At 33.6% G+C, this 27,503-nt stretch overlaps 1 protein-coding gene across 2 annotated transcripts in view; it reads right to left on the reverse strand.

The window, feature by feature from the left end:
• Nucleotides 1-7,132: 7,132 nt before the first annotated feature.
• The window catches only part of LOC111001775 (mitogen-activated protein kinase kinase kinase 4), a 33,762-nt gene continuing 13,391 nt past the window's right edge, over nucleotides 7,133-27,503 (reverse strand). Inside the window, exons 6-32 of one of the 2 annotated variants that reach the window (XM_045629077.1) lie at nucleotides 26,767-26,927; nucleotides 26,483-26,595; nucleotides 25,359-25,549; nucleotides 24,857-24,996; nucleotides 24,461-24,657; nucleotides 24,076-24,250; nucleotides 23,117-23,231; nucleotides 22,839-22,930; nucleotides 21,628-21,787; nucleotides 20,778-20,945; nucleotides 19,890-20,026; nucleotides 19,430-19,540; nucleotides 18,514-18,655; nucleotides 17,655-17,819; nucleotides 16,370-16,537; nucleotides 15,893-16,051; nucleotides 15,236-15,432; nucleotides 14,308-14,389; nucleotides 13,515-13,625; nucleotides 13,080-13,179; nucleotides 12,175-12,359; nucleotides 11,565-11,732; nucleotides 10,953-11,118; nucleotides 10,082-10,204; nucleotides 9,527-9,627; nucleotides 8,617-8,796; nucleotides 7,133-8,297 (exon numbers count right to left, since the gene is read on the reverse strand). In XM_045629077.1, the coding sequence (XP_045485033.1) occupies nucleotides 8,247-8,297; nucleotides 8,617-8,796; nucleotides 9,527-9,627; nucleotides 10,082-10,204; nucleotides 10,953-11,118; nucleotides 11,565-11,732; nucleotides 12,175-12,359; nucleotides 13,080-13,179; nucleotides 13,515-13,625; nucleotides 14,308-14,389; nucleotides 15,236-15,432; nucleotides 15,893-16,051; nucleotides 16,370-16,537; nucleotides 17,655-17,819; nucleotides 18,514-18,655; nucleotides 19,430-19,540; nucleotides 19,890-20,026; nucleotides 20,778-20,945; nucleotides 21,628-21,787; nucleotides 22,839-22,930; nucleotides 23,117-23,231; nucleotides 24,076-24,250; nucleotides 24,461-24,657; nucleotides 24,857-24,996; nucleotides 25,359-25,549; nucleotides 26,483-26,595; nucleotides 26,767-26,927 (3,858 nt within the window). In that variant the 3' untranslated portion in view covers nucleotides 7,133-8,246. The remainder of the gene's footprint in view (nucleotides 8,298-8,616; nucleotides 8,797-9,526; nucleotides 9,628-10,081; nucleotides 10,205-10,952; nucleotides 11,119-11,564; nucleotides 11,733-12,174; nucleotides 12,360-13,079; nucleotides 13,180-13,514; nucleotides 13,626-14,307; nucleotides 14,390-15,235; nucleotides 15,433-15,892; nucleotides 16,052-16,369; nucleotides 16,538-17,654; nucleotides 17,820-18,513; nucleotides 18,656-19,429; nucleotides 19,541-19,889; nucleotides 20,027-20,777; nucleotides 20,946-21,627; nucleotides 21,788-22,838; nucleotides 22,931-23,116; nucleotides 23,232-24,075; nucleotides 24,251-24,460; nucleotides 24,658-24,856; nucleotides 24,997-25,358; nucleotides 25,550-26,482; nucleotides 26,596-26,766; nucleotides 26,928-27,503) is intronic. The other variant, XM_045629078.1, reaches the window with a different exon arrangement.

Below are 27,503 nucleotides of genomic sequence, written 5' to 3' on the forward strand. Positions count from 1 at the left end.
ACTCCTTCGAGCCATGCACGGTGCAGGGACACAGCATCATTCAGCTAACCGCTGGTTTGACAAGACAGTTCAAGTGCGTACTTTGTGGTATTTAAGAAGATGTTAGCTGTACTTTTTGAATTCATTGTAATGAGTAATGAGATTGGAATTAATTACATTAGAAATTACTGTCTTAAGTAGTTGCTATAGTTAATAGACATTTTTGATATTTAAACCTGGTTTATATGTCATATGGGTCAAGGGATAGTGGAATATTAAATAGAACTATTGAAATAGTAAATATTGTATTTTTTATAAAGATGACAAGATATTAAAAGATATTTCACATAACAAACAATAAAAACTTACATCTTACGGATTGTTGATATATCTGTATTTTATTTTTAACACAAATATACAGTAATTTCAATATGTAAATTTTATTTAAGTAAAATTGTAAATAGTAAAATCTAACTAGAGGAAATACTTTGACTAATTATTATTTTCCGCCAACTCTGCTAGGCCGCCCTAGCTATTTCGCTTGCCGTGAGACGCTAATATTTCCACACAAGTAGCATCCTATATAATCTATATAAGCTATATTTTTTATCTACAGCTCATAATATCATCAGACGGTACTGTGGGCATGTGTTACGAGCACAGCCCAGCAGAGGGCGTGGCTGTAGTGAGGCTGGCTGAACGCGCGTTGGAACGTGCGGAAGTGGCAGACCGGCCGAAACCCCCCCCGACCCTCTTACCTGCTCCTGAGAGGCTCCAGTGGAAACTAACTCCAGAACTTAATAATACTATTGAAAAGGCGGCGCTGGATTTTGACCGGTGAGAAATTTTTTTGAGAAATCAAATATATTCTCAGTAGAGTTAAATCTACATTATGAAAAATTGTCTATTACAAGTCGGCCTCAATTATGCCAAAAGTTCAGAAGCATCGTAAATATGTCAAACAACGAATAAAAGTATGTTTTAAATTGTTTCTTTATATTTTACCTTTATTTTATTTAAAACTTTTTAAGTACAACGTATTTTAAGCGGATAACTTAATAATATATTGGTTGTTTATGTAGATGTCGCAGCCAACTAGCTTAATTAGCCGTTCAATTAAGAGCCTAGCCGTTAAACAAAACGGCGCGGTTTAACTAGCGGCCTGAAAGATATTTAGCCGTAGCGATTGTTACAACATTTATTAACTGGCTGGGTATTGCTTAAATACGATAGAGTCATTATTTGGCAAAAATAAAAATGATGAAACATATGTAATAAAAAAATATTTCTGCGACAAAACACCAAAATGTATCATAATGTACTTTCATTATATTTGTATATAGCTTTTAATGTATTGAAAGATTAGAATTAACGTTTCGTAAAAATTCATTCAGGGCTATCAAGGATCTCGATCTCCGCGTGTATACATACCGCAGCTACGGTCGTGAATACATGAAGTCGTGTCGTACCAGCCCTGACGTCTACATTCAGCTTGCATTGCAGTATGCCTACTACAAGTAAGACACACAGACGTGAATAAGATATTTTTTTATTATACTAGCTGCCCTCGCGAACATCGTTTCTCTTTGATACGTTCCTACCTTTTTAGAACATACCAACATGGAGCATTTTGCTATGCTACTCAGAGACTGTTCGGTTTTTCGGAATAAAAACTTTTACGATGGTGCGTGATTATTCTCTATAATATGAACCTCAGAGTTCGTGTCATAAGCTTTTAATTAACAAATGAAAAATAGGGGTTACTTGTAAAGGGTTAAAATTAAGGGTTGTATGTATTTTTGTATGGAGTTGCAATAAAAAATAATAACAAAAAAAATGTAACAAAACATAAATAATAAATGATTGCTTAGGAGTTCGAAAGATATATAGTAGCATCAGACCTACTAAATATGCATACTAAATTTCATAAGAATCGGGCGAGCCGTTTCGGAGGAGTATGGGAACTAATATTGTGACACGAGAATTGTATATATATATATACAAAGATCAATAAACTTAATATCGCTTGAACGAATAACTGTCATAGTTCATTCGATAATCTAAAATATAAAATAAAAATCAGTGGTGCCTTTATAAGTATCAGATTTCTATATCTGTTTCATGGATTACCATTGACAAATGATTGTCAATCTAATAGACAAGCAGATCAGCCTTCTGTGTCTGACATATACCGTCGACTTTTAGGAGGAGAAGGGAGGCCAACACTGCTCAGTAGATACTGAGCGAAATAAAATTGTTAAATATTCCAGGATGTACGGACATTTGGTATCCACGTATGAGTCATGTTCTTTGCGTCGATTCCGGAACGGACGCGTCGACAACATTAGGTCATCGCACAGTGCTGCGCTTGCTTGGGCAACAGCTATGTGCGCACCTGAATCTCCGGCTACTACCCAGACTGATGATGGACAAAAGAAGGTCTCCTTTGATTTGCAGGAGGTAATGTTGAATGAAAATCTCTTTGAATAAACTTTACTGTAGCTTATCTTAAATGTCTTATAAGAAACAATGGCAACGTAAACAAATCTTCTTAAAAAGAGTATTTCTGCAATTTTTCGCAGAAGTTGAAGTTTGCGTTTGTTCTAAATATACTATTAATCTAGGTTTATATGGAAATTATATGTTAATAGTTATGAAGTTATGCTTTACTTATTGATATCACCCCTTTTTCCTGAAATAGACCACGGACATTACTTACACGGATATAATTACGCTTCATGAATTAGATTTGTATTACACAAATGAATAAAATACATGAATTACAAAATTCTTGATTGAGCAGGTTAAGCAGTGTTTATGTAGAACTAGTCTTTTCCGCAACTTCATGGCGTAGATCCTAAACGATCCTAAAAAAGATGTGCTATGAAATGGAATTTTCGAAAAGCATCTATTAGAAGGGCGGGTATGTTATTATGTTGTAAGATTTTATGCCGGCTAAAGCATTAGTAATACAAATAATCTACAAACGCTTTCTACGCAGGGCCAAAATAAAATAGATTTATTCTATGAGGCGGCTCGTAAGCAGACCACTATAATGGAAGCGAATATTCAAGGACAGGGAACTGATAATCACATGCTAGGCTTACGCGAGGCGGCACGAGAAACCTTCGGCTCTTTACCACCTTTATTTACGGACCCAGCTTACCAGAAGATGATAGAGTTTAAACTCAGTACAAGTCAGGTAAGCACAACAATAATTTTATAAGCAGTTTACAGGGAATCAAAAACAATCCGACGGAAAGTTTGCAAGGTTAATGCTAAGTTAGTTTTTTTTAATTGCCTTTTCAAGAAAATAATCTATTCCAAGAGCTTGTGAGTGAGACATTTCACTAAAACTCTGTTCTTGGAACATATTAATAAAGCCTTTTATTAATGTGACGTTTACTGAAATGATCCTAATCATTGGGATTGATTTGCTCCAGTTCAAACAATTTGTATTTAAAACTTGGCGATTGAAAAGAGTGGCGGAAAGTTTCTTGCCAGTTATTCTTACCCGCTCTATGCCCTTGACTTGCGAACTGGTTGTAAATGTAAATTTAATTTATTTCTTTGACGTTCATAAGTGTACATGTTTACCAATATGAATAAAGATATTTTGAGTTTGAGTTTATTTAGTCTGTACGACTCTGAGTACGTACTTTGAAGAAAAATAAACAAACTTTGAAGATACAATAGAATACTTGATAAACTAAGCACAACTGTTTTTTTTAATACATGCTGCATTGGCAGGTGGCCACCACAACTGATGGTACATTCATGGGTTATGGTGCGGTAGTACCCGACGGCTATGGCTGCAGCTATAATCCAAAGAAAGACCATGTCATCTTCTGCATATCATCTTTCGTAGCATCGAACGTCACAAGCACAGAAGCATTCAGACAGTCGCTGGAAGAGGCTTTAGACTCCATGAAAGCCTTGTTTGATAGCCGAAAGAATGAAAAGTAATATGGAAAAGTTGAATTCTTCATGCAACTACTCTAACTCTAAAATATATCCTATATTAAATGTTACATTTTATGTATTAGGTACATGTTAAAATGAATCTAAAATTACTCTATATATTTAAGATTCAAAGCGTAGTCTAAAAAAGTGTTTAATTAAAACGCACATTACGATACATATCAATGATGACTTATGAAAAATATACAATTATATTTATCCTTATATTTATCTAGCTGTTTTTTGGCTATTAAAAAATTTGGTATTCTATATCTCATATAGGGTATTAATTAAAATAATCAAGTCAATTTATAATAGATTTGTATGTAAAATCTTGTCTTTCTTTGGAAGTATTTAAAAAAATACAAATGTATGCAAAATTTGATATCTACAATGTTACGTGTAAGAAAAAATATACGACATTTACGATTATATATATGCAATCTAAGTAATTATGAAAATTTTATATTATACAAATTACATTGTTATTTTATACTTAAATCGGAATATATATAATAATGTTATTTTAAGCATAGCTTGAATCTGCGTTGACAAAGTTTATTATATATTTAATTAATGTTATACTCGTATAACTTATCAATATGACAAAGCATATAATTACTGTATAAAAATGATGCGAACAATTCGTTAAAAATGGCTAATAGCTGTATGTGTTATATGTATTAAATTAATATTAGCCATGTGTTAGTTTGTACCTAATAATATTTTTTTTTATTTACAATGCTTTTGATCTTATACACTTTATATATATTATTGACACTGGATTGTCGGTCGACTAAAATTTCAAATTTTATTAGCTACTTAAATTTATATGGAATGAAAATTGCGTTGAGCAAAATTATTAATAGGAAATACATAGTTGTAAGGAAATTAAACATATCAATGTTGGACTTCATGTATATCATGACCAAGAATATCTCAAACATATCAATGTTTAGAATTAAGATTAGAAAATAAAAAATGTCTATTATAAATTAATCATAATATTGTAATAGCTTATTATGTTATAGTTTTATATTTGGAAGAGTTTACATTCGAACTTGAATAATTAATATGGTATCGTTATTATGACTGAAATTTTATTGTTCTTCTTTCTTATTCTATTTTTTAGTCTTAGCTGTCCATCTTGTTAATCTTATTTACTTATAAAGAGATCTCCACCAGTTTGATCACTGGCCAAACTGGAGGCAAAGACTCTGGAATCTATTGTTGCATAATATAAAGCAGTTGGAAATTTAGAGCAAGTCATAGACGTTATCTCCGGTTGTAGCCGGAGAAATCTTAAAATTTAATGAGATTTTAGCAAATTTACGCACGAGTATTAAATCTAAAAGATACAGATTGGACAAGGCAGATAATCTCAAAAGGAATCTTATTTATTGTTATCCCATTTCGAATGTATGTTATATATACTCTATTATTTGAAGTTAAACTTCGGTTATATCTTGTATATACACTTGTTATAACCAGCATTTATTTGAGAGATAAAAGGTACTTTTTATGGGAGATTTAAACTTAATGTGTGTTCATTCTTAGGATGTGCATAGTTATACACGGCTGTAGAAATTCGTAGTATTTACAAATTACAGTCACCATAGTGACCATAGTACCTATTTATAGACAAAGCTATTATTATTCTTATGTTATTTACATTATTTCTTTTTGGAAATTGGCAAATGTGTGTTTGGTAGAAAGTTTTGATGGAATTGTAAGATTATGATGAATATGAATGGATTCTTTCAAATTTTAAGGTCCTTATAGCAAAATATATTTAGCGTGTTTTATGATATGACTTCTTCGCAGTCATGGTAGCCGTAGTTCAAATTATATTTAAATAAAATGGCGCGCAAGCTAAGTTAAAAACTGGTAGATATTTGCTCATAAGCATATTTTTCCTTGAAATGTGAGCGAATAAAAGTAGAATTTGAAAAAATAGTTTAAGTAAATATAAAAAACTTTAATTAAATGTCGAATTGTAGAAAAATATATGTTTTTAAATGTTAGATGTAGTAGGTATGCCTTCGGCGATATATTAGCTTTTGAAAAAGTTTACTTGAAGCGATTTGAAGTGTGCACAGATGTAGAGTTAATAAGACACATATTATTCTGTCGTTCCAAAAAATATCTCTTTATTCAGTGGTAATTTATGTTTAAGAACTAGTGTGAATGCCGTATATGTCGCTCCAAAACCTACCCTTACTGCTTCGTTCTAGAACGGGTGTCTTCTATAATGTTAAAGCGCGCGAACTAAACTTAAGTGTACCTGTGTTATGTTAATGTATTTTATTTTATGCTTGACTGTTAAACATTTTTAAAACCTTTTCATTCCTATTTGTGTCAAATCTATCAGAGTTTATATGAGAGCTGTTATTTAAATTAGTTTTCAGTTTTATATGTTTTAGTTAGATAGTTATACAACATTGCTTACAGATTTTCATCCACCTCTTTAATATATATCTATACACAATTATTTGGATATAGAATTAATATGTTAGTTGTTGTTTTTGGTAATAATTGGTAATAAATATCAAACTTCTAAAAGTTTAAACGTCCATTCTATGTAGAATTCACTTATATCAAATATGAAAAAGTTATTTTCTTTCCAGATACTTACTTTACTTCTTTAGCAAACTTATATTAAAAGCAAATTATTTCTTCGCTTTTGTTTTATAGTGCAATGTACGGGTATTGAAATGTAAACATATCACTAGATATAAGATATTTAATGTTGCCGTAATAAAGTGTTGGTGTAATAAGACTTTTATTTGGCCTGCAACACGTGGTAATAGCCAATACAGAGAACTAACCAAATTTCCGTCGTCCTTTAGGTTCAATTATTTATGATGCCAATACAAGCGAACTGTAAAAATCATATATAACTCTGCCAAACTGCTCAAACAGATGGGCAAAGTATGAGCACATTGCCAGATTTGGCGAGAGATCAGGCCGCCTCCCTTCGGCGATAATTCTCCAGCTGTCTGGCCAATTGCAGAATCAAGGTCGTCATGGACGGAGCATGTTCCGACCTTAAACTCCTTCGACCTAGGAAAAGCGGTTCGAATCGTCGACGACCAATCTCTTTTCACCTTTGTACGGTTGTTCTCCCAAATCGTTGTTTTTCTTCGTTATCATATTGATTTACACATGCGAAGTTTTATAAAGAAAAGTCATATTAAAAATAACATTATATTTATTTCATATAATTTATTACATATTACATAAACATTTCATCTATTTGGCTCATAGTCCACATTTGGAAGACCCTCCCCCATAGTTTGATCAAAGGATTTGTTCCAGACATTGATAGCTACCTTAAAACGGCTTATAGACGCCGGACGTCCGTATACATAAAAAAACATTAAACTCTCATATGTATATACACAAAACCCAATTCTAATAAAATTATTATATAATTTGATTTATTCTATATAGTATAAAATAATATAACTCCGATAAAAGTACTCATGTCTCTTTTCATCACATCTTAGACAGAATGTGACAGAAAGAGACAAAGTATAGTTACAGATTTTATACCTTATAAGGGGAAAACGCTATACTCTGATTTTAAATTCCGTTGAATTAAAAAAAAGTAAAAAGTAAAAAATGAAATGCTACGTATTTTTTGTTTTACCTTATTTTTTAGATTTACCTTTTTGTAGGTAAAACAAAAAATACGTAGCATTTCATTTTTAATTACCCTCAAATGAGTGGTTTTTTCCCTTTTTTCAGTGGAAAACATTTTTAAGTAGTAACACTTATGAGATGTCAGAATTCCAGAGAATTAAAAATCAGAGTATAGATCATATTCACCTTTCTAATTACGTAGATTTATCTCACATTCATATCGGCCCAGAGTCGTAGTGACACGAGGCTAATCTGATCAGAAAGTCTAGAACGAGTTAAGAGACTTCTACATTCGTAAATAGGACAGTAGTTTTTTTCGTTACTTTCCACCTCTGGTTCGTTATTTCCGGAGTTTGACGTCACTGCGCCCGGGTAGTGCGCGCTCGCCCGGTCAAGCGTACGCAAACGTATTCGCGTACGTAACGTATAGCAAATATTTCCGTAACACTCATTTTGTTAACGTGAATTTAATTTTGAAGACTTTCTTCGTTTAGAGGCGTTTTTGGTCTTCCAAAAACGCCTCGAAACGAAGAACCTTTTACCTATAAAAAAACTAACTTTTAACAATTCTTCAATCACAGACAACAGTCAACTTAAGTAAAGGTTGGAATACGTGTATTTTATTAATTAAATTTTGTTTATAAATAATTAAGTAATTGTTTTCATCTCATGAGTCGTGCTGTTTCGCAGGTACAGTCATCGTCGGATTTTACCTAAAAAAACAATCGAAATAACATTTTATAATATTAATGAAATTTATGAAAATTACTGTTTTATGACTTAGACCAAAATGATCGACAAAAATACAGACTTTCGACATTTAACATATTTACTTGGAAGCATAAATAATTAAAGTAAATAGTGATAATTCAAAAAAAAAGGTCTGATAACCTCATTTATAAAGTCGGTTAAACAATATAGTTGTAATGGTATATACCTCGGCAAAATATATATCTGTTAACAATTAGAAAGACCATCCTCAATCCACCTTCTAATGGCACCTTGGGAGATGAGGAACACAAATCAACGTACCATCAAGAAGTGATGCAAATTAAGTTCTTCAGCGCGCGGTCTGTTCTCGGGGTCATGAGTGAGACAGGCCATACAAAAGTCCTGCCCTTCTTTGGAAAGAGAGTCAGGGATGTGTGGCCTTCCACCCATTCCCACCACGAACATAATCTGGTAGTTGCTGTCGTATTCGGAGAACGGACGCTGAAAACGTTCATAAAAATGATTTAATTTGTATTTGGAACGTGATCTTAGTAAATATAACAAGATTTGATATTTTAAAGAGAAAACTTAGAAATAAAATAAGGCCGTATATATCTCAAGACTGATAATGGATTAAATCACCAAAGAGATAGACACCACCGATATAATTTTAATTTGAACACTGGTTGTAACAAAAACCGCTCGAAAAAAAAACCAAGTTGAAAAACGCGCCAAAAGCATTCTTTAAATAGTTTGCCAGTAGTAAAATGGACAAACGTAATACCACTTTATATAAATCTATTTTATTATAGAGATAGATAGAGCAAATAAAAATTACATATATACGAGTATATCCACACTGTATAACTGTCGCCTTATAATTTCTGTGTTTAAATCTACTTCAAATGTGTTTTGTTATACGTCTAATATAACACACAAAACAAACTAGTATAAGAAATAAATATGTTAATAACATTTCGAAACAATTAACTCTTTATAAATGTCATATAAATAGTCTAGAATGTTTGAAAACTAACTAGGTTTTTAAGTTCTAAATCTAGTATTCAACATGTGTTCATGTTTTGGGTTTTAGGGACGCTTTCCTCAAGATTTCTTTCACGTACGTGTACGTGTGGGCGTGCGTTAGAACGGACGACCGAGCGAGAGGCGAACGCTTGACCCATACATTATAGGACCATAGAGCTGTCATAATATCATTTAAAGATATTACCTTCCCAGAAGCCATTTCGGTGACTACGCATCCCAAAGACCATACGTCGGCAGCTCGTCCGTGGCCCGACGACTTCATGAATACTTCTGGAGCCATATATGCTGCAGAAATGAGTAAATATTAAAAGACAGTTCTCAAATTAATTTTGTAATTATTATTTATTTAAAAAATTAAAATGATAGTGACATCTCAGAGAGTACGTGTGATGACAAATACACTAAATATTGGTACAGCTCATTAAATTTTAATTTACCTTTAAACGCGTTTAAATCCAGTAAAACAAACAGAAAAGCTCGTATGACCAGCGAAACAAACAATACAGAAAACGAAAAAAATGTTTAATTTCGTTAATATTCGTTAAAATATAATTATGTGCTTTCGTCCATAGTTTTGGATGATAAAAAGGACTTATTTATTAATTAAATACGTCTTTTAACTAGAATACACCAATAAATGACATAAGGGTCTAAGATTAAAAAATATATGTTTTTTTTTATATACGAGGTTATTGACTTTATGTTAAGAAGTTAATAGTGTTTAATGTGAAATACAAACCTTGTGTGCCGACGAATCCTTGTAGTTCCCCCGGCGCAGTGGTGTTAGCTCGGATCTTTACCGCACAACCGAAATCACCCAGCTTCAAGCAATGACCTTCGTTTGTAAGAAATATATTGCCACCTGTAAACAATATTTCCTATTAGACATTTTCGAACAAACAGAGGAAACAGAAATACTAAAAAAGTATGTTTGTTTATACGGTCGGTGAGAAGATATATATAGTATCGCTAAATTAATTATAATAAAATAATATAAGGTTAGTTGAGATGCGGCCGGCGGAAAAATATACGCTTTATTGAGCAAAGACATCCATCCATAAGAAAGAAAAATAAACATTATTATATATGTCGGAATCAGCCTAGACATCACATGTATAACAGGAGATACAATAATCTATTTTCATTAAAATTAATTATCAATTAAAGTGGGTAGATTATTTTACAACTTACGTCAGAAATTATTAATTAAACCATTCATATAGTAGACACTGACTAGCAGTGAGAGAGAGTGTGTGATAGAGAGAGAGAGAGAGTGTGAGAGAGAGAGAGTAAGAGATGACAGTCGGTTAAGACTGCGGTCCACCTCGATAACGCTGGTTTTTGTACCAACTGCCAACTACCGCCGGCATATACATTCTAGTTTTACAGATAACAACAACAATAATAAACAGACATGACCGATTATAATAAAAGACAAACTTCAATTTGACAGTTATCAAACATAATCTGGGATCGCAACTATGGATATCTAGACTTAGTTCGTTTATCAGAATGCTGAATCTGGATATCGGTGGATATTGGCCAAAACGCATTCTTCAGGACGGACAAATTGGATGATGGGTGGCTTCAGGTATTATATTTTGTCTTACTTTTAATATCTCGATGCGCTATAGACCGCGCGTGCAGCTCGTTGACAGCGCACAACAGTTGCTTTGTGTATCTTCTCGTTGTGTGTTCGGCCAACGCGCCGCTTGTCGCTATCAACGCCTCCAGAGATCCCTCCACGCAGAGTTCCATGAATAACAGCATTTCCTCCTGAAACGGGACGTGTTTTATATATATATGAGTAAAGTATGTAATTAAAAAAAATCGATTGTAGAACATAAAAACATTTTTTTTATAAATATGGGTTTATAGTAGATAAAATTGATTAATTTGTTTGTAAAACTAGGATTAAGTATCGGATGTTGAGTAAAAATGCAAAGATCCACTTGTCGTCCGTCGCTTCTGAGCGTTTTTGAGGTGTGGAACCTGTCCACCATCTCCACCACGGCTTTGGTCATCAGGATGTGGTCAATCGCCTGAAGGACGGGATGAAAGCTCACTAGACTGAGCAAAATACGTTAAGAGACCACTTTTTACTAAAACTATTTAATGTATTTAACTTATCAAAGAGCCTTGTTATCGCATGATACTGGGCCGGCACCGCCATCTCTGGACAGAATAATAAATCATTATCGTAATTAAAACAATACACATACCCGATGTAATTCACAGCCATAATATCTGACAAGGTGGGGATGTACAACGCCCTCGAGTACGCGCAGTTCGTTCGCAGCTCGTTGCAGCGCACGTCGGTCTCCTGCGCCTATACTTAACTCCTTCATCGCTAACACCTGACCGCTCTCCGTGTTTACTACTGTGTATACCTGAAAAAATCATTAATTTGAAGAATTCTGAAATCACATCATCATCATCAGTCTTAGAGTCAAAAGTCGAGTCAAATACAGTAGGACTTTAGACTAAATAAACCTTGCAACGCGACAGACTCACGTCGGCATAAACAATATAACACTACGTCAAGACGCGTACACGCAACGTACACACTGAACTGCGCGGTTTCTATATAATGCGAAGTCAAGCTAATGCTCAACGTTTTTTGTATTATTATCTATTTAAATTTGTGTCTTTAAAACTAATGTTTAATTTACAATGCTCAAAAATATAATATTAATGTTTAATTTAAAATTGTACAGTGTTTGTCACCAGGGTAACAACCACTTACCCAGCACGTTTTATAATAAGACTGTAACGGTTTAAGTTTACAAATAAAAATACTGAGGAGTATTTTATTAACTCCGGTTCACTTACCTTTCCAAATGTGCCAGCACCGATCTTCAAACCCCTCTGCCATTTGAACGTGAGCTGTCGTAATTTCGGCTCGTAGCACTGGACGGACGCTCCTAAAACGCGTCCGACGCGTTTATCTTCTCGAAGCTTCTGATCCCGAGCCTCGTCTAAATGTTGAACTGCGTTTCGAACTCTTTTGCTGTAAGCTACAAATGAATACAAGTAATTTGTATCATGAATACAAGGTTTTAAAAATTAAAACAAGATTTTAAAAATTTATACAAGGTTTTAAAAATGTATACAAGATAATAAAAATGTATACAAGATTTAAAAAGTAAACTAAAGTATCTTAAAATTTAATACAAGTAATTTTAAAAATGAATAAAAGTAATTTAAAAATATTCAACTATAAATTAATTTAAAGGTTTGTGGATGGTCTTAAAATCGATTGCACAGATGTGCATGAAACTTACGTTTCCGACTGTAAAGACGGAATATACATGATTTAAATGATTATTTTAGATTATTAGATTCCTTTTTGGATGCCTAAATAGATCCAATTAAAAATAGGACATTTATGCAGGTCTGATCTCTCGTCTATGTTGCTCGTGATTGGAAATTATATATTTTGGAAATTATGTATTATGTGACTCCAAAGAATCAAATTATATATTGTTATTATCAATAATAACCCTTGGACTATTGTTGCTGACAATTCAAGCAAATAAAATAGAGAGCAGATCTAAAGAAAGACTCAAAGAGTAAAGAAATGTTTAATTGTTTAGTAAAACCCACTAACTCCTTTTCATGTATGTATATAAAATATATTTCAATCCAAATCCAAGTTTTTTTTGTTCGACCTAAATAAAATATACGTGTATAAATAAAAAGTAACATAATTTAACAAATTAATTCCCTAAAATTACCTAGCGTTTCGGGAGTAGCGAAGACAGGTGGTGATGTGTCCTGTTCCCCGGGTGGGGATTGGGCCTCTTTGTTATTGTGACTAGAATTTGGTATGGGACTCTGTAAAAATATTAAATTATTTCCATAACATAGGATGTATAAAGCCCCCTTTTAGCTGGGAAGCTTTCAACTTGTTATGAACAGGAAACAGTCAATTGCAGGGTTGTTGTACAATTCGCAGAAGAGATGTGAACTTTTTATTTATTTTATTTGTTGAAAAAGATTTACAGCTTATTACTAACTTTCTAAATATAATGTTATTTTACGCCACTAATAAATCTTTACATATAGTACTACTACTACTAATATAATATTTTTGACAATACTGTAACTTACAAAGGAGTGACGATTGTCTGATTATGTAACTAAATAATAATAATTATAAAAAATCTTACATGTAATCGCAGTCTATGTCTGTGAGGTGGCGTCGGCGATAACGAAGGAAAAGTCGTTGGACGGGAACCGATCACGTGGGATATGCACCCATCCATCAGTTGCTTCAGATCCTGTATAAAAGTTTTGAGACAATCCTAATTTAATACTGATAGATGCGCCTGAGATCAAGGATTTTGTGTCTTATAAAAAAAATACTGTATTACAAAAACGAACAAAGCTGTTCAAGTTTTTAAAAATGCTGTCATGGTATACGTAATATTATTAAACTTTAAATATATTGTAAAGGGATAGGAAAGGCAGGCAGCTTGCCTGTTAAAAATGCTTCAATTACTAAATTACGATTATTTACCGGCAAAGGGAACTACTTACACAAAGAATTTGTAATCAGAACCGTAAAGGCATTGCCAGTGCTTTATATATATCTCTGAAACGATCGATAGAACATATATCGAGCGATTTCTCAAGAACCATATGTTCTGATACTAATAAATTAAACATCTGTCGCATCGGCATCGGCAAATTAATAAACACGACTTGTCTTGATGCTCAAATGATGGTAACATAATAATAACAAATCAAACATTTGTTAAATAAATAAATGTTTATGTAATTTATAACAAATAATTTGTATTGTAACAGGTTAAAATTAAAAACTTCTGTACATGTTACAAACTACAGAGATGCAAGGAACGAAGAAGATATCAAGTACCCACTTCTTATGAACCCACCAGCTCATCAAAATACAGAAATTGGATTAGATAAAAAAACCTAAATAAAACATAGGTTACAAACCTCAAACTCTTCGTCAGTCAAATGCTTCGTGTTATAAGGATCACAAGCAAGCATTAGGAACTCTAAACCTTGACTAGCCCACCTGTGAACAAGAACTATATTAAAAGCCAAACCACAATACAGTAATCCCTGCTTTAACACGGTAGATTTGTTCCGCGTTATAGCAAACTCGTTGTGAAACGCGCTTGTATGACCCCATACAGCGCGTTATATACAAATGATTCACGATTAACTTGTCTCGTTAACTTAAATATTAAGAAAATTATCAACGATATGTATGTAATCCTCGCGTTATAAGGGGAAATTAAATCGCGTAGTATGAAAATGCGTAATAAGTATACGCTGTTTTACTGTATATCACTACACTCGAAAGTTCATTAAACTTGACTTTTTTATGTTTTTGTAATAACAATTTTTTTTTTTCACTGTTTATAATATTTTTAACATGACGCGTGAGTGAGTGTGTGGATGCACGTGAGTGAGTGTGTGGGTGCGAGTAAGTGAGTGAGCGTAATGTGTTACACATTACATGTTAAATCGCAGGAGCATCTCCAATTCGGTATAATGTGTGTTCAGAAGCCAGTTTTGATTAAGAAGCTGTGTTAATTATTTTACATAAAATCCAATCTAGGACCATACTGTTAGTGTTAAAAAAAACAGTTTAAATAAATCAAAATTGTAGTTAAAAAAGACGTATAACGAAATTACATAAGTATTAAGTTAAACGCAGATATTTTTCACTTTAAAGGGTTCCCAAATCTGATACATTGCAATGCATATCTACTTATAACGATAATTTAATTTTAGTTTTTTTTTATTTATATCGTTATATAAAAAATGTTTTAATTTCTTTTTTACTTATTTACTTATTAACTATTACAACAACATTCCGAATTCAAATCAGGTATTAAAAAGATAAAAGGAATACCTAGGCCTCAACCCTCTTCCGCGGTCGCATCTCTCAACGACGAACATCATCCAGCATCTGGCGAATTCGATGACGGCGCGCGCTATCTGCTTCGCCCATTCCGCTTCCTCCGCCGTGGGCTCTTCACAGCGTTCCATTCGATCCGTTGTTCTGGGAGCCTCAGAACCCGAAAGGAGCGATTCTATATTGCCTTGGACCTGGAAAATATATTTTTTTAGGTAAAAGCCCCAATCATGCACCAGTATATGATGACTCCATGTATTTGTATATCTATATTCGTGTATAAGTGCTTATAAATAAAAAAATCTGCGTTTACTGCACAAGACGTTATGGGAAACAAATGCCATCCAAAGTTCTAATATAAGTACTAAATGAATACATCAACAGCTTGTATTCTTCTCAATCTCCCTTTCTCACTCTCTCTCTCAATCGCTCTCTTTTATCTTCTACAAAAACGCTCTACGTCTATGAAGAAGTAAAGAAGTTTAAAAAATACTAACTATTGTTTTAGTATTTGATAAAACTAATTAAAATGTAGATACTAGATAAAGTTAAAAAAATATAATATGATCCAATTCATATAATAAATCTCAAATAGCAATTAAAACGATTAAAGCAGTAATTTTTTAAGTATAGACGAATCAAAAGATCTCTTACGATATCCTTCAAGCATATGTCATCTAATACGCTTCCTTCCCCCTCTTCGCCGATACTCTCAGACCTCATGAGCCGGACTCGACGCGTAGGAGCAGCCGGACGTCCGATCGGACGACAAGTCGGCGCGTCGCTCACGAACCTATGCAACTCTTTGTGCAGCTGTGGACATGTAAATCTAGATTAATAAACTTCAAATACATTCAAAAAAATCCCCCTTTTTCTATTGTCTTTCGGTACGCCATAGACAAATAGATCTTGATTGGGTCACAATTTAAGAAATGAATGAATGATTGATGATGCCAATGTGCCGACGACAAACACAAATTTAGAAATTAAAAAAAAAAAATTATGTCCCAAGACCCATATTTTAAATCGATATCCAATACCATCCCAACACACGACAAAAGCATAAATAACTAAAACACCAAAAAGCCAAACGGACAATCCCACAAAGCGCCGAAAGACCTGTGATTCTACCATAGGATTGAAAGATTCGTGAATGAGAACTGTCTCGGGACGTTTTCGTCTCAGAACTGGATTTTCCACTCTTGAAGGCTGCAAGGAAGACGGTCGAAGTCGCCGCGCGCGCATTTCGCGCCGAAGTTTGAATGGCGCTTGAGCGAAGTTGTGCATTTCCATGTGCAACTGCGAACATAGAACTGCTTATGTGCGGGCATGCGTACGTACGTGCACGTGCAAATGTTTACGAATAAATGTAGATTTTTTTGGGTATAATTTAATCGCATACTTTAAGTATGTATAACATCAAGTCAAGTTAGAAAAAGAGAAATATACAATAAATGAATCTAATTTTACATTTACTGCCAGTTCTCAAATCAAGCGCGTAAACTATATGTAGCATCTTAAATTACTATTTTCAATTAGTATTTCGAAGCAAGCATTAAAATAATTCTAAGTTAAAATTCAGATTAAGTAATTGTTTTAAAACGGTAATATTGGCATACATCAGATAATTTTATTTTTTAAGACAAGTTATTTTTGAAAAAAACTTATTTGTGAATATATGTGAGTGGTGGAATGTATTAAATACAAATATAAACCTAGATAGGCGGACACTTAAATACATTCACAAAGTGCAGAATACACTAACAAAGTGTTAATAAGCTTTTCGTGCTTTATTCTGGTAGTAACATAAAATGCAACTAGTACTTTTGGTTACGTTAGTTAATAAACTATCATGTTAGAATAAATTACTTCTACTACTACGATTGACACAATACACTTAAATATGTAAATGATGGTACTATGACTGCTAAAGCAAGACTTTTGCACTCATATATCTCTTTTCATCACAACGTAAGCACAATTTGACAATAAGAGACGAAAGTTTTAATTAAAAGATAGGCAATTAGACTGATTTATGTATAAGTAATATAATCCAAATATATAAAAAAACAATCTGACTTATAGCAGTCACGGTATGAACAAATCTTCGTTTCACTAATTAAGTTAATATAATAAAAAGATTAACAATTTTTGGGAGATTTTGCATTATTTTGAATTATTGTAAATATATATAAAAGTGAACTGAAAGATTCAATCATAATTTTCCGTATTTTATTTAGCATTATCAATTGTGATATTTGGTTTAAATAAAAACCAATAAGATTACGAATAGCGAATCAAGTTTGCGGCGAAAGATGGCTTTACACACATATCTACGAAGATGTAACTAGATTTTCTATAGATCAGTTCACAATCTAAATTTCTTGATCTATACATATTAAAAAAAAATTATCACCTCAAATCCCAATTTGTAGATTTGCAGCAGCAATTCTCGTACTCTCGCATTGAGATATTCCCATGATTCAGTGGAAATGTTGGGGTCACTCGCGGGAAGCCGACTTCGCTCTAATATATGTTTAGTATGTTCCACCAGACAATTACGAAGGGCCATCAGGCTGTTCTGAAAAAAAACCCAAATGGTACGGCTCAGAATTATTACACAGTATTGCCAGGCCTGGCACTTTCGACTCCTTAGATTTGAAAAGTTTTAAGAGAAGATTAAATCCTATCAATCAATTTATCCATCTTGGTTGGAAATTGAAAACGAATATTAGTAACTTTAAAGCTTAAAGGGATGTATGTACCCAGAATTTGGTTGCTTCTCTAGTTCTAGCTCTCAGTTTTTGTTACGTTCCAACGTATTTATGTTTTATACACATACATAAACTGGTCTTGTTTGTTACGCGCGAATGTGTGCGTGCACGCTGGTAACCTGAGTGTAGTGAGTGCGCCATTATGCGCTTATTATTGGATGCCTATATGTTCAACTACTTATATATTATTTTTGTAATGGTAAAAACAATAATAATTAATTAATTTAAAAATAATGATCCACCTCAAACGCTTATTTCAACTTATCTATGATTTAATATAAAAAATAGCGGCCTATCGTTTTAAAATATTTTAGCAACATGCTTAGGGATAATGTATTCGAATTGTAATTTTTTTGTTACATTATTAGTTATAAACACACAAAAATATAAATCTTTGACTATGTGTCAAAATATAGAATTTTAGTCACTTTGAAAGAAATTACAAATGAAATATAATTAGAAAGATTTGTCGTAATGTAGAAAACTTTCTCGTGTACTTACAAATATTTGCGCCTTATATCGTGCGTGATGTGGAGGCAGTCGGTTTGCGAGTGCGCGCGCCCATTGCGCGGCCTGAAGTGCGCTTTCTCGAGATCCCGTATAGATCGTTTGGGCCTCGCGACAGAGAAGGTATACGACGTACCTGAGAATAACATTTTATATAAAACTAGCAGACTCGGCCAAGCGTTGCTGTGGCTAAGGTTTTTGTTATATTACATAGTAGTAAATAAACTATTCAAGGGAAACGGTAGGAGAACTTATGTGAAACGTACTGGTACGTGGTACATTTAACACAGCGCCACCTGTTTGAATTGTATCAAATAATAAACGAATATTTGCAATAAAATAATATTTCGGGTAAATCGATATGTAAGCTATCCTATGTAAGTTAGATCAAACTGCAAATTGATATCGGTTCGGTAGTTTAGGAGTCCATAGCGGACAAACAACGTGATACGTTTTTTATATATTAAGATTAGACGAATGTGCATTGATTACTGTTTGAAATGGTTCTTTTACCATAAAGATGCCGGGCGAAACTTGGTCGTGGTTGGGCAAAAGAGAGTTTTGAATACTTTTGGATGCTTTTTTTAAGGTCATTAACTTGGAACAAAATATCCCTTTACATATAATAGCCATTTTCACATGCTATAGTTCGTTATTAATTCTCTAAATAATTACGGCCTTTAACGAATAAACAAAAAATATATTTAATATAAGTATAATAAAAGTAAATTTGAGTTTAAAAACGCATTTTTTTTTATTTTAAAACAACGTTTTTTCTAAACATTAAAATAATTCACTGCCTGGTATGGTCCAGACAGGTCTTTGATACAAATATATTTTCTATATTTCTACAGCTACATAGACTTGACGAACATTTTAGATTTAACCTACTTTAAACAATGTTACCAACCTCTGAGCGTCACCTTCGGTACTTTCATTTTCAAGTTCAATTTCCTTTAATTTATTAAATTTCTCCTGGTACTGTTTCAGAATCCTATCCAATTGATTACACGCGATATCCCTGGAAGATATATTTTTAAATTATTATACACATAAAAATAACACCAACAGTTAACTTTGTGTTACCTTCAAATAACATAGGTAGTTATTAACTACCTATGTTATTACCTATAGGTATTATTTAATCCAGTAATATATGACAAAACACTTAGACAATATATAAAGCAAAGTCCATCCGTTAAAGTGTTACGTAGACAATGGGTGGGTAATAAACACGAAATAATAAATCAGAGGAACCCCCCCCCCCCCATACAATCTCACCTATATTCCAAAACGTAAAAATCCAAAAATAGATATAAATTTCTAATCAAGAAATTCTGTATAATAAGCAATGAAGAAAATATACTAACGCGAAAGCAGGTGGCGCTAGTTTCCTCGCAGGCGGCGCACGCGCAGCCAATCGGATGGCGAAGGCCCATTCGGCGGAGAGCGCAGCGCGACTCATTGACTCTTGAAGCGACATCGTACGGAGATATGACAGGTACAGCTAAAAAAAGAAATTTATAAAGATCTTTATTATATTTTATTGCTAAGTGTATTTAAAATGTAAATTCCTTTTTCTTTCCACATATTTATAAATTTGCCAATTTCCGGTCTGATATTTCGTTTCAAATACTTTTAATGATCAATGCTAGACAAAACACATTAAAATTAGTTTACCGGCGAGTGATAATAACGTTCCTTTTAGTAAAAAGTTTAACTAAACCCGGAATTAGTAAGCAGTGATGCCAGACAAAAAATAAAATAAGGAAATTAGAGTTAATATATTGTATTTAGTATTGAAATATTTTTATTTTTGTTTCAGATCACTTGCGAAATTTAATATTAAGATTTCGCAGGTAAAACAAAAAATACGTAGCAATTCATCTTTTCGCCCTAAAATTGATCAATTTTCCTCCTTTTTCGGTGGAGATTTTTTTTAAATAGCAACACTGATGAAATGTCAGAATTCTACGGAATGAAAAACAGAGTATTAGTAGAATTGGTTCGAAAATATTTGAGTGGGCAGCTGCCTCGCGGATCGAGTCGATTGCCAATACCTCAATCATTCTACTATCTGTTCCGCTACTTCATGCGGAATGATTCCGGTATGAATATAATGTAAACATACTAACACTTAGATTTAAGTTATTAAGTTGTATTTACTAACATTGCTATGGAATCTTGTTTTCCGAAATAAACAATTAAATTAAAAAATATATATATATAGTATTCCTAGTAATTATTATTAGCCTTACCTGCGTGCAAGTATCCACCGTGGCGTCATACGTCTTCAGCACCATGAGGAGGTCCTGCCTCGTGGTGGGCGCTATGGACCAACCCCGCAACGCGGCTTCCACGTTCCGGGCGAAGGAGGCGCGCGTTTCGGCCGCTATATCTAACCCTTCTTTCAATTCGTGGATTAACTGGAAATATATTTAAATAAATATGTATTATTATTACACTATTTAACTGTATTGTGTAAAATAAAACAAATGAGTAATTTAATAATTAGCAATACTTACAACTAAATCTTAAAATAGGGGATATTTTGGATACTCCCTTTTAGTGGTAATTCTCAGCCCATAAGTTATTTGTTTTTGTCTATGATCATATAAACACCTTTTTTAATTGAGGTTCCCCTAAGCTTTTACAAAGTTAAAAAAAAATCGGTTGTCTGTAAAGTCGGTTTATGACAATAGTTGAACGTGACAATGTCATAAGAAAACACTCATGGAATGGTGCCATTTTTCAAAAGAAAATTTTAATTCTATTTTGTATGGATATAGAGGAGGTAAATAGGATTCACAATTTAATTGATCAAGTTACATTTTTTGTACACATAAATATGTACAATTATGTAAATTTATTTGTTAACGCGCAGGCCGATTCTGCCTCTTTTTCAAGCCTTAAATGGAACGCCTCAGAGCGAGGTAACGCCGCATGCGTCACATTTTTTCGTGCGTACAGCCGGCTCCATCGAATTATAAGACGTTGGCTTATAATTCGATGGATATAGGCTGGGATATAGGCTCCTGCCCATTTGTCTCCTGTTACATAAAAAACAACAAACTCGCAATTTTTTTATATTAAATAAAATAAATTTACCTGTTTGATAGTAAGACATGACGGTTGATCGGGACGCGAGTCAACTCGCAGGGCAAGATAGTCGTGGAGGGCCTCCATGCAGATGCAGTTCAGCAGAAGGTAGTGGTTTCGGAAGGAAGGCAGTTGCATTGAAATGCTCTCGGGGCTCCAGCAACCATATCTATCAAACAATATTACAAATAAGAGAAAACACTGATAATTTATTTTAAATATATATTTTGTACTTTAGTGATAAAATTGAAAAGAAAATTAGAAATAGACAAAGTTCTCTCAAACGGCATCTCAGGGCCAGATACAGAAAAGAAACTAAACGGGAACTAAAACTTTCGTATGTCAAACGCCAATACATTTTTGACATACAAGTCGGTCTTGTGGTAAGTTTCGAAACTAAAGTATTACTATTTTCAAATACAGACTTTAACATACAGTTCTGTTTCGCAGAATCAGAATCTTAGTCTTTCTTCTTCTTCTTCTTTTTTGAAAATCACTGTTCATGTACGGAAATAGCAATTAAAAGGCCGGCAACGAACTCGCGAGCCCTCTGGCATTGAGTGTCCATGGGCGGCAGTATCACTGAAACATCAGATGAGCCTTCTGCCCTTTGCCCTTTGTTCTATAAAAGTCCCTGTATGTACTCATATACACGCGTTAGAAGTTTTACTTTGGCGAAACAGGATGAAACGAAATGAAGTGAAAACTTGAATATTAACATTGTGCATTTTTGATATTTTGGAATGGTTAGGGAATAATTTTGCACGAATTGCTTTAATTATCAATATAAAAATACCATCAGTTATGTGGTAGAATATTATATTTATTTATTGCGCTATCGGTCACAATCATGACAATTTAAATTACATTATAAATACGCCGCGCCAGATGTCTACTATACATCCGTCTTACGCATTTTCGATCAGCTCACGAGTTCAACAAATTTTACCCATTCCAAAAAAGTGTACAACGCCGCTAAAGAAGTTCTCTTCAAAAATTCAAAAAGTTAATTTCTCGCCTTATTCTACGTTTGTAGAAGAAACTAAAATGTTGATTATAGCTAACTTCAGGGTGTCGGTTCTTTGTGACGGTGCGCGCGCATCGTAAAAATTTCCTCTCATTACTTTCCCTAACGCGCCAAAAGAAGTATAACTTCATAAATCACATTTAGAGCCGCCAAATAAATAGTTTAATTAATTGTAATAGCTTTTTTTTAATACCTTTTCAATACATATATATTTTTTGCATTTGTCTCTTTGTCATCTTTGGTGGAGTCGATTTCTGATTCCTCTTCCATGGACGCATCTATTTGCTGAAAATTATTTATGAACATAATATTGTATACATAGTTGTGATGGTTATAAAAATTATTGGCCTAATACATAATATGGTCAGGCACAGGATCACCTACGCCTTTTAAGATAAGTCGAAAGAAATACTAAAATCTGAAGACCAACTATAAATTACAAATATGTATATAGAAATAATTAATTTTTACCTGTGGTTCCTGCAGCACATGGTAGACCTTGTGAAGAATACTACTCCAAATCTTATTCATAAACATCATACAACGTCGGACTCCCGCCGTTTTCAGCATGTCGTAATGATAGTCGCTGGAATTAAAAAAATACCGTTAGGTTACTATGGAAGTCATAATAATCGTTCTTTAAAGCTATTGTATACATTTTCATATCGCGGGCTTTGAGCGCGGCGACCGAATCAAAAAAATCCGTAACGAAAATAAACCTAACACACGATGACGTAATATAGGTGTGGCCACTACGCGTTAGAGTGGGACAGAACGCATACTGCATATTCACATCTCTCTGACGAAATCGGTGACGTTCGAAATTACAGCTACTGTTGCGCGGCGACTTATGTATACGACGTGAGTTTCACAACGATAATTCGCATGTTGCCACGGTGTGCGATTAACGCCCTATCTCCTGACAAGTGTTCTCCTTGAGCAGGATTCATTGTATCATTTCATCACCTCTCCAAGTGAATGGGAATTTAGTAGGAATGGGAATATAGTTACGCTAACTTATGTCGTGCAACCAATTAGTTATGTTATATATTATGTATTAATAAAAGCAAACAAAGTAACAATGAAATCCCCGCCCTGCATCGTAACGTACCCCAAATCAACACGAAAATTTGTTACTTAATACTTAAGCGCTTTTTTTTTATTTTATTTACTTAAGCGCTCCGTTACATTTTGTAGCCAACGAATTGAAAAACGTCAGTTTTGCCAGAAATAAAGCCCTTTAGTTCTTCATACATTTATCATTTGTAATATAACTTATATTATTATTCATTAACTTAAATTATGTTACCTATAAAGATAGGTAACAGATGTGTCACTTAGTTAAAGGAACCCATCAATAAGTTTTGAGATAATTGACACAGCTTCAAACAAAGTGATTTATTTATTTAAATTTGATAAAAAATTCTTACCGAAAAACAGAGACCTGCTGTCGGTCGAGCAATCTCATTTGTGTTAAGTCATCCAGAGGCCCGATGTAGAAGGCATCTCCGCGTAAACATTCTTGTTCGACGGAAGCGTAATCTTCAGAATCGTTCATGTTGTACGTATCCAATACAATCTCGGGAGTTGCGTCACCTGTTCGATCTGGTAAAGATGTAAATTAATTTAATTCAATAGAACGTTAAAAAGGTTCAGATGAACATCGGCCAACCACACAACAGCTCACTCATATAATCTTGAACAAAGTCGTTAAACATTTCTAACTCACCATTAAAAATGAGATGACATGGACTGTCGACTCGTATTTCGGGTTTGTACATTTACTATGTATATAATATTTGGTTTTTGACTTACCAGATCTACTATATCCGCTGTCGATTGTACCATCTTCCTGTTTAAGAGATTCGTTATCCAAAGGTTTTTGCTCTTTATCCTGGTCCTCCGATCCGGACTTTTTATCATCATTCGACTGTCCGCTCGATGCGCTGCTATTGGAACCACTCGGAGTGGTTACATTGAAACGCACTTGACCCGAGTGGGCATCTGAAGATCTATAAAAATATTTAATGTTGAAGTCCAGGTCACAATATCACAATTACAATATATAATAACTATGGACTTATTATATATTCTTATTTGTTTATATGCAATAAGTTGTTATGGTAACAAACAAAAACGATTATTATCTCGCCGAGAATCAAACCAACTAATCCACAACAGTTTTAAAATGTATTAAAGTAATGTAATAACCTGCTACTAGTAGAATCAACGGACGGTTTGTGTTGCATTTCTCTTCGACGATTCCGTGTACGTACAATACGTAGCAAACGACGTACTGATAACAACTTTAGCCGCATGTGAAGGGCCGTGTTGTACCAAAGACACATAGCCTAAAATGATAAAAAATGTAAGATCTATATATTTTCTATTACAAATCTGATAAACGAGCTGGATCTTGGCATATAATGTGAAATAAAATTAACATATGACTATTTGAGTTGGTCTACAAAACAAAATACATCCTTAAAAGATGTATTGAACACAAATATACAAATTACAGATACAAATACGAGTAATCACTCATCAATCATCAATTACACTTAAAAAAATCGTTCTTTTTCTTAAAGTATAATTTACGATTTTTCGCTTAATTATAGTGGAACGAAAATCTATCCATCTCACTGGCCGCTGCCAGCCGCTATTGGGCTTAATTGTAAAATACGTATACGTACGTTTGTTACGTATAACTTACCCTAATTCTATCATTAAGTTCTGGTGACGCAAGAGCCGGGTGATCGTGCTTGGCAGCTGTAGAAGACGGGTACAACGCAACAGCATTGTCAAATGCGTCCAAAATACCACCAACTTCACGCATCGCTTCTCCTATCACGTCCGAGCATAATGTGCAGTCTATACTGAGACAACCCAGTTGGATTTGTATATCTGTAAATCATCGACATGTTTATTGTATACATACAAATTGCGATTTTATAAAAAAATATTTGTAGGCATCCCTACTCATCGGCAAAGAAGACAGAGGGTGTAGGCTTTGGAGTTTTCCGTTGAGAACAGAAATTAGTGGAAAACTGTAGACCTGTTTTTTTTAGTTATTATTTTTTGATAATCGTTGTATAGTTTGTGTATGTATATGAAAGGCTCTGATAAATTGATATCAGATAACAATAATAGAACACAAATAGTACTAATGCGACAAACGGCAAAATTAGACCCATACAAATTTTAATATTCCATACCTAAAGTTTTTGTTTTTACAGATTGAAACGATTATACCGTATCTGTATCTAGTAACTTAATTATCAATACTATGCATGATAAAATGTTGTTTTTGCTTTAATCAAGAATGTGCTGCAAGGGATACTAGATCCGGCGTAAATCCGCGGTATCCGCATTTTAAATTAAATTGGGTCATTGCTGGACCGGCGTAAAACATCGAAATCGCTTACAGAGGTTTTGGAATCGGTATCGCTATGGAAGTTACACCATACTACATCATATTACGTTTTAACAACGACAGCTGTTATTTTACACATAATTAGATTAGATATTAAATACCTTAAAATAGTTATAAAATCAATTGTTTTTTTAATATCACATGAAGCGATAAAGATCTCGTGTTTTGTTATGATTCAGTGTCGAAGCATTTAATTTTCCTGTCTTTAAAAAAAGGCCCGTAAATCCTATACAAAAGATATTTTCTTTTTAATCAATACTAGGCACTTTCACAAAAGTCTAAACACTTACAGTATATAAAAGCTATATATATTTACGTATACCCAAAAAACGCCGCTGAATTTTCCGACTTGTATCAAGACGCATTATCAACAACCATCTGAATTTACGTGAATAACACCTTACCTTCATGATTAGCTCCATCGTTGCAACAATCCGAAGACAACTCTTCATTGGAGCACTCTTGGGTCGGTTGCAATCTCGTGCCAGATCTACAAACTGGTTTTGAAGTTACAAATCTGAAAAAAAATATATTAAAATAAAATACAATAATACGACGACACGCATGGGTCGTGATTCGTGTGGCCTTTCCCGCCTGATCACTTTCTATTAAGTTATACAAATAAATAAGAAATAGGCAGTTGCTTTGCATCTTCCTTGAACTTCACTTTCATTAATTAAAAACTTACTTATAGTCCAAAATCCGTTGTACAATATTGGGTATAACTTTTCTCTGAGCGCAAAGGAAATCGTCCTGTTGCTCCAGGGTCCGTCCAGAGATCTTGGCCTGCAACTCCAGCCATATGAGGTCCTTTAACTCATTCTGCCATACTTGCTCTTCACGACTTATCTGAAAGGTTTTTTTTATAGAGAAAACGGGCAGGAGGCTCACCTGATTAAATTCGTTTTACGTTACTGGTGTCGATTCAAATCATTGATTCCAATTAGACCACCTAAAATGGCACTTTTGAACGTTAATATAGATGATTCTAGATGCCTCTTCCAAAACGTAGTTTCGGGGGGAGAAGATGTGCAAGAAACTCCACACTTACTCTTTTAAATAGAATTTACAATATTTGTATACATTAGTTAAATAATTATATGTGAAGACAATGTAGGTACTTCCCAGATTAAACGACTATTGTTATATTGTTAGCATACATGTTCCTCATATATTTACAAATATCTAAACCCTAGAATACTATACATTAAAGAGTAATAAAAACCAGTAAAACAGTGTGAGATATTTAAAACAATGTGTTTGTATTATTATACAACAAAAAATAACAAAAGATTTTGTCAGGGCTGTAAGATTGTCTTATGGAGCCTGCTCCATACATGTTTCCAAGCATTCTTATCTTGAATAATAAATCGAAGGCGCGCTTTTGTATCAAACGTATAATGGTCAAATATACAGGATGTTCAT

Source organism: Pieris rapae, chromosome 8, assembly GCF_905147795.1.
Source record: "Pieris rapae chromosome 8, ilPieRapa1.1, whole genome shotgun sequence".
Lineage (NCBI taxonomy): Eukaryota > Metazoa > Arthropoda > Insecta > Lepidoptera > Pieridae > Pieris > Pieris rapae.